The sequence below is a fragment of the Apostichopus japonicus genome, chromosome 12 (genome assembly GCF_037975245.1).
Source record: "Apostichopus japonicus isolate 1M-3 chromosome 12, ASM3797524v1, whole genome shotgun sequence".
Classification (NCBI taxonomy): Eukaryota; Metazoa; Echinodermata; class Holothuroidea; order Aspidochirotida; family Stichopodidae; genus Apostichopus; species Apostichopus japonicus.
This window is the reverse complement of record NC_092572.1, coordinates 23,315,172-23,323,471: the sequence shown is the minus strand read 5'-3', so window position 1 is coordinate 23,323,471 and position 8,300 is coordinate 23,315,172. Positions and strand designations below refer to the sequence as shown.

Below are 8,300 nucleotides of genomic sequence, written 5' to 3'. Positions count from 1 at the left end.
TATGTAATTTTAATTATCTAATTATTAATTATGTTATCACTTGTAATTACTCTCATTAAGTAGTTTTTATATCACATTAATTACAGGTAAACCTTACCTGTTTTACTAAGCTGCTACATTACAATAACTAGCCTGGATTAGCTATTTAGTATTTATCATTACAAATCTCAATAACCTGGATACGTAATGTACAATGACAAGGTATAGGTTACATACTGGTACATAGGTCACATAACCCTGTAAGAAAACACACATAGTAATAATACAAACCAGGTAGGACACTGCTACAGCATATAACATGTTTATTTATGTTGTCAAAGGTATTGCTTACATACTCTAGACGGCTACAGTATTACAACACTTAACTCTTACATCTCCTTAATGCAATGACAATTAACATACACTATGTTACAGTACGACACTGTTCCATAATGTATAACAGGTTTGGTTGAACACTTACCTCTTCTTAATGCAATGACAATTAACATACACTATGTTACAGTACGACACGGTTCCATAATGTATAACAGGTTTGGTTGAACACTTACCTCTTCTTAATGCAATGACAATTAACATACACTATGTTACAGTACGACACTGTTCCATAATGTATAACAGGTTTGGTTGAACACTTACCTCTTCTTAATGCAATGACAATTAACATACACTATGTTACATTTTTTGATTTTTCTTGTTTCAGATGACAGGAATTTGCATATGGCAGAATTTCTATGTATTTCTAATATTCAAAAATGTTTATTTATAGAATTCATGCTCCGATTCGTCTTTCTTGATGTTGTTACGGTAACCTTTCTCAAAGTCCTTGGCGAGGATGACATATCTGTTTTCTCTGACTGCTTGCATGCCGGCCTGTAGAGAACAAAATAAATCCAGTCACAACAACGAAATGTGACAACGGCTTGACTCCGGTTAAGAAAGATGTTATTTTGCATGATGCATGGAGTATGCAAGTATTAATAAATTTGGATATTTTAGTTTAAAATTTGCTAGCTGAAAGGGTCTACAATTAACTATAGGATATCTTGTCTGTTAGAAGAAAGCTTATATTTGCAAATTGTTTAACATACATACAAACACACAAAGACACGCACAGACCATACATTTACAATAAATTGTTCATTAATAATGCAAGTTATGGAACGGCTATAATCTTCAATCTGACACAATCTACTTAGACACAAATTCACAGATTTTTGCACCTGTGGTGACTTTTTTCTACCAGTAGCTTAGAGGGTAGTCTACCGATAAAAAAATATGCTTCTTTTTAAACATACTAGAACAATCATTTAACTTAATGTTATGAATAACAAATGTTTATCTGATCCCTAACACCCGGTGTATCTGAATAAAAATGTTGTTAGGGTCCAGGCCTGTCATCACTACGTTGTAAGGAGCAACCGACGAGACGTAAGATTTCTGTGTTTTTTGGGCCAAATTTTTCTTACCTCCTGACAAATAGCGTTGATATCTGCTCCTGATATTTTGTCTGGCCGTGCTACGTCTGTGAGGTTCGGATTAAGGAGGAATAGAACAGACAAAAATCTTGAACGATAATAAGATGGTTTAACACGGTAGTAGTGAATATTTGCAGCCGTTAATTCAAATTGACTAACCAGACCTTCTAACCAGACTAACTAGCCTTCACCAAACCGGTCAACAACACAAACCACCTGCATGTGAACCAACGTTCTCTTCAAACATGAGATAATCACACCCCTGAGGAAACTGACCAGAAGCTATCGACCCTTCCAAATTGAGATGGATTATTTAAAAAATGCGCTACCACCAGCATGCCTACAGAGGAATCTATAATATCAGTCCTATGGGTGTGATCTGTGCTGTTTACAGATGCTCATTTAAAGTCACCTTTGGCATGGTGTGCCTAGGATGCCATCAATGGAGGTGCTCATTCACATTCATCACTGGTACGGTGTGCCCAGGGTGCTAACCTATAACAGTCTTCATCAGATGAACCCTTCATATGTGACAGAAATGTACATGTGTTGAATTATATCCAACAATGAGATTGAGAGAAACTGACTCATATGCAAATTTAATGTGACATACCCCAATTTTCGTACATATGACAGTCTCTTCATATCAAAATGATATGTGACATGAGTCCTCCAATGAAATTGTAAACTGACAGTTGTCAACTTAAAAGACTCTGGTGACCAGATGTCAATACGTGTAAAGGATACAATCTTCCAGATCCACCTCATCTGATAAGTTCATGGTGGTGCATATGGTGCTGAAGATTAACCTCTTCTGCCGCCGATCTGGCATCGGGAACTCGATCTTACGATCCAGTCTACCAGGACGTAGGAGGGCTGGGTCCAAGGTATCGTGTCTGTTGGTCGCCATGATCACCTGGGGGAGAGGGGGAGATGGGAACACAAAATATACAGAGGTTACTGGTGACAAAAGGCAGATATCCTACTACTAAGCCATAATTACTAAACTATCAATTACGATGTAGTTTAATACCTCCACTAGTCAGTATTATTTCAATAAAATTACAAATAGAAATAATACATGGACAGTTTTGGAAAATGATGTCACTAGGAGACTGATATACCACACAATTACAGCCCAAGTATTAAGTACTAAATTCAATCTGTAGAGGTACACAAGATAGTTAAATTTAGTATTTATTTTATTCTTTTCACTTGGTAAAAAAAATGAGCAGGATTCTTTAAGTTTGATTCCTTGCCACGTAGTATTGATGACTACATTGCCCATTATGCCTAAGACCGATAGATTTGTCAGAATCGCTGATAAGTGGCGACCACGTGGAAAAAATTCACTTAAAGTTACAGTCTTCTATACTAACGTAACAAAGTAGATCTTACCTTAACGTTGACATTCTGATCAAATCCATCCATCTGGTTTAACAGTTCCAACAGAATCCGTTGGACTTCCCTGTCAGCTAAACGTGGATAACAAATTCAAGAGTTGCTCTTTAATGTAAAAATTAACAATTAGCATAACAGGAAATTTGCATATCAATCTTAAAATCCCTCACCTATGGGTATAACCCCTAATATTCTACAACCTTTATCAATATATATCCTCTCGTAGCCATAACCCATAACCTACTTGTACACACCTGCATTTGTTATTGTCATGTTTATTTCATCTTCCTTGTACAAACTCTCACCTACATGTATATCACCTACATATCTGTAACCTTTATCTGTATTTATATCTCTTCTTTCCCATAACCACTGATTTACTTGTTCATCCCGTACCTTTGGAACCTTCATCTATTAATACTTTCTCCTCCCTTCCCCCAACCCTCACCTACATGTATATCACCTACATATCTGTAACCTTTATCTCTATTTATATCTCTTCTTTCCCATAACCACTGATTTACTTGTTCATCCCGTACCTTTGGAACCTTCATCTATTTATACTGTCTCCTCCCTTCCCCCAACCCTCACCTACATGTATATCACCTACATATCTGTAACCTTTATCTCTATTTATATCTCTTCTTTCCCATAACCACTGATTTACTTGTTCATCCCGTACCTTTGGAACCTTCATCTATTAATACTTTCTCCTCCCTTCCCCCAACCCTCACCTACATGTATATCACCTACATATCCCCTTTACATTGTGAATTGGTAGTACTGTCAAATAGTACTGTTAAATGATACAATTACATAATACTGTTTAATAATACTGTTAAGTAATACTGTTAAATAATACTGTTAAATAATACTGCTAAATAATACTGTTGAATAATTACTGTTAAATAATTACTGTTAAATTATACTGTTTTGCAATCCTGCTAAATAATACTGTTAAATAATACAGTTAAATAATACAGTTAAATAACACTGTTAAATAATACTGCTAAATAATACTGCTAAATAACACCGTTAAATAATACTGCTAAATAGTACTGTTATATAACACTGTTAAATAATACTGCTACATAATACTGTTAAATAACACTGTTAAATAATACTGCTAAATAACACTGTTAAATAATAACTAAGAGGAATAACAACATGACTGACAGACAGTAAATAGGTACCTCCAGTTTGAGCATCAAAACGTTTGGTTGCTATGGCATCGATTTCATCGATGAATATGATTGCTGGGGCGTTCTCTTTGGCTAGTCTAAACACATCCCTCACCATCCGAGGGCCTTCTCCGAGGTACTTCTGAACAAACTCGGAACCTACCACCCGGATGAACGCAGCTGAAATGCAAAGAGAGAGATACAATGACTGATTATTTATGTTAAAAGTTATGGTGTCTTTTGCTAACATCCATTGAATATCTTCCCAAATTTTGTCTTCACATCATTTAATGACATGCCGATAAACAACTTACCTGTGGTGTGATGAGCGACCGCCTTAGCGAGCATGGTCTTGCCACAGCCCGGTGGTCCGTACATCAGGACACCTCTGGGCGGGTCTATACCTATCTGCTGGTAGAGGTCAAAGTGGGTCAGTGGAAGCTCCACCGCTTCTCTGATCTCTTGCTTCTGCATGTCCATACCACCAATGTCAGAGTAGCAGACGTCCGGTTTCTCGTCTAGAGAACGGGGACAGAAGATAAGAGCAGCAAAATAAAAACCCGCAAGAGAGAATCAAATCACTATTCCCTCAAACAACTACAGTAGCTAATGATGAACATGAACTATGGTTGTTGGGAAATTCCTCAACAGTGATTGGGGAATGTAACAATGATAGAGTGTAAGAGCTATCCCATGGTATATAGATATATAAAAGTACATTTGCTCATTTGTGGTTAGTTAAAATATAACCCATAGGAGTCCTAGATGGCCAAGTAAACCATTGGGGGTAGGGGTTGCTTTTTCTTCATTTGTAAACCTTTGATAAATATCCAAAAACTTTGTGTCTATAAACATTTTCTTGTAGCTTGGTTCATTTGAGAAGCATTCCGGCCGACAAAGACTGAACCACAAAATTTCAGAGGATTCCGTGGACTTACGAGCCTGCTGCAGAAATCGAAAGTTAAATTTGAGGAAGGATTTGACAATTAGAAGTTTCTGTGAAACCTACCGGCACTCAACATTGTGATACTGCTATCTGCCTCCGGTGGGAGGACGTCCACCAATGCATTACTATGCTTGTGTAGGGCCACAGATGCGCTAGGCTTCAGCAACTCCCTGTCGATCGTGCTCAAGATGCGGACGTACGAGTTAGCACCTGTGAAATTGACGAGAGAAATGTCACTCAAGATCAGAAACAGAGCAAAACTACGACAGAATGTAGAGGAGTGTCATTAATGGCGTTGCAAGCTCTGGTTTTCTGGATCGTAACGGTTAGTCCCTCCCAGCCGAACTTTGCAGACAATTTTATTCCTGTCTTGACAAAACCACAGAGACGTACTCAACTAGGAAACATGCAAGGTTGATTTAAGCACAATCTTAATGTCGATATGTTGTAGATCGTTTCTAAGACCAGTGCTATCAATTCAGGTCGGAATTCTATAACAACTTTAGTTCTTGAGAAATGACCTTTCAAACAGCTGAGGGTCATCAATTAGAGTGACTGAACTACATGGGCTAGCGTACAGATTATTACCTACGTCGGTTTGTCAGATGCAGCCCAAAACTCAATGGAGACAAAACATCCCCTTAATATCGTCACGATCACTTTACCTGTGGTCGATCCGACGATGCCTGTGTGTTGATCGACCGCCTCCAGGAACTGACCGATCACGAGCGGGACGCTCTGGATTCGTTTCACTTCCTCCTGAGCGTGAAGGAATTCCTTCTTTAGGTTCCTCTGCTCATCCTTGATGTACTCCTCCTGAACCTCCAGAAATTCGAGCTGCTTCTGTAGTTTCTGTAGGAAATTTAAAAAAAAAAATGGGAATTTAAAATTAAACTTTGAGAATGGAATTTGACATTTCAATTCCGAATAAATTGCAAACAAAAATGTTCGAAGCGAATCAAATCAAACTGCAATGCCAAAGTGAAACGAGAGTACATACATAGGTTACTTACTGTAATGTCTACAATTTACAATAAAATTTGGAACCAAAGTTCTGAATCACTTATAAATTACCACAATTATATATATGTATGTAATCAAACTTAAATTTCTTTCTCTACAGTATTAGCCACAGTGATTCATATATCATAAATAAAGGAGGCTGAGAAGGGCAACATTTTACAAAGATCAAGGTTGTTGTGTACAGGCACTGTGTGATGAATCATGTGGAGTTTAAACACAACTTACAGGTATCTTGTGTATATATGTGCTCTGAGATGAATAATGTGGGGTGTAAAACAAACTTACCTTGCATATTGTGTACAGGTCCTGTGTGATGAATAATGTGGGGTGTGAACAAAGTTAACTTGTATCTTGTGTACAGGTTCTGTGTGATGGAATCATGCAAAACAAACTTACCTTGTATCTTGTGTATAGGTCCTCTGTGTCCAGGTTGTCCAGGCCAGAATGCGAGCTACTGGTGACTGGCCTCGACTCTGAGGTCTATGACGTAGAGACATAAATAAAATGACATATCAGCCATACATTCTGTAACTATCAGTGTCCCACTGACTCACTCGTGGGTTGATTCAAACAGACCACCAGTTTAAATGAGGGGATTGGGAGTTGGGAGATCGAGAAAGTGGGTGAGAACCAATGAATGCTGACATTGAACAAAACTTTGTGTACTGGTTATCTGATTAAACTGCATATCATTATTAATGGAGACCTGTAAGAGATTAGTGAATACATACATATAGTACACTACATGGTGACATTTTATATTAGACAAGCCCTCAATGTGTATTTTACAAGGAAATATTTAAGACATGTTGTAGTGTTGTAAAACTGCACATCAAAATAATGGACTAACCCAAAAATTGTCTGTGTGTTAGAATACTATTTAACAAGGTAAATAAAGAAGAAACAAATCCATGTTGTTAAGGTTTTATTATTTGCATTTTTAGTATGGTGATGCTATGAACACAATTGTTTTTGATCAGATTACAACAGAATGAGATATTTGCCTATAAAAGTCTCAAGTTGTTTGCAAGTGTAAAGATTACAATTTCAGTTGAAAATTAGACACCATGTTCAATATCTGGCCAACCATAAAGGGCATTGAGATTTAGTATCTTTTTTTGGGTGATGTCACTTTTTGGTTGGCTGTAAGTTACTTGTAATTATTATAAGGCTGTTAGCCTGTAGGGTATGGTATGTAGTGCAAGACTTATACTATGTTGATGCTATTCATGCCATCTTATTGGTGTTATTGTTATGTGCACTTACCCTTTATTGTTATGTTAATATTTGCATGGTATGCATTGCAGCTGGTGTACTGCACTTCTGTATGCAGTACAGTGTTGGAGAAAATACAGTTCAGCTCTGACTCTGGTTGTGTCATGTCTTCTCTGACTCTCTCTCCCACCCGGCCTTTACAAGCCTGCTGTTGCATATATGTAGGATACCTGTACTGTAGGCTAGGCCTAAATTGGTAAGTTACTCTTGAAAATAAATGCCAATAGCAGAAAAAAAAATTGCAAACGGATATGATACGCTCGGCTTTCGTCAATGTTGCTTCTCAATTCGTGAAATTTGAAACTAACAATGAGACTAACAATGCAGTATCACACACTATGCTGTTGAGAGTCTGTTATGCGTTGTGGTGTCATTGATTCTCATGCTCATACACTCCTGTACAGCACTCCGTTAGGATACATAGCCTAACTCGCGGCATTTCGTGCATAAATGTTTTTGAGTCCCTTTTATCTAGACCAAGAATTTGTTTACAAATATTCATGGAGAAAACTGTTATGACATTCCTGAAACTTATGGCAAGCTCTCCCTGACAAGTATTCACATATGAATGAAAGTTGAATACATTTACCTTTTCTTTCTCGATGACTATGCCAATTTCTTCCATTTTCACAACGCGGGTTGCATGCAATTAATTTCTATCCTGTTGGGTGTATGTGAGCTTCAAGCGTAAAAGTACTGTAAACAATAAAGTAGCTTGTACATTGACATGATTCTGTACTGTTTGCTGAGTCACTATACTGTATATATGTACGCATTCTGGGAGATGAGGGATCGACGTAAAAATAAATTAAAATATAACACAAATTTTAACAAAGAAACACTACATCACAAACTCAGAGTCGCCCATGCACCAATTAAGGCCCAATCAATCGAATGAAGGACCAATTAAACAAATGAAACAACGAACAGCATTGGGGGGGGGGGGGGGAAGGGGCGGGGGGGGCATTGCGAGCGAAGGAGGATTGTTGCATCAAAGGA

The 8,300-nt window shown here is 37.6% G+C and overlaps 1 protein-coding gene across 1 annotated transcript; it reads right to left on the bottom strand.

Moving 5' to 3' along the window:
- Positions 1–361: 361 nt before the first annotated feature.
- On the bottom strand, positions 362–8,038 carry LOC139976774 (26S proteasome regulatory subunit 6B). The gene is made up of 10 exons (XM_071985525.1): positions 7,891–8,038; positions 6,423–6,506; positions 5,669–5,855; positions 5,067–5,213; positions 4,372–4,575; positions 4,070–4,237; positions 2,874–2,950; positions 2,223–2,391; positions 1,467–1,522; positions 362–870 (listed from the first exon to the last, which is right to left on the bottom strand). Exons 1-10 carry the CDS (start codon positions 7,924–7,926, stop codon positions 757–759), a joined length of 1,242 nt encoding a protein of 413 aa, XP_071841626.1. The 5' UTR covers positions 7,927–8,038; the 3' UTR covers positions 362–756.
- Between the last annotated feature and the right edge of the window lie 262 nt (positions 8,039–8,300).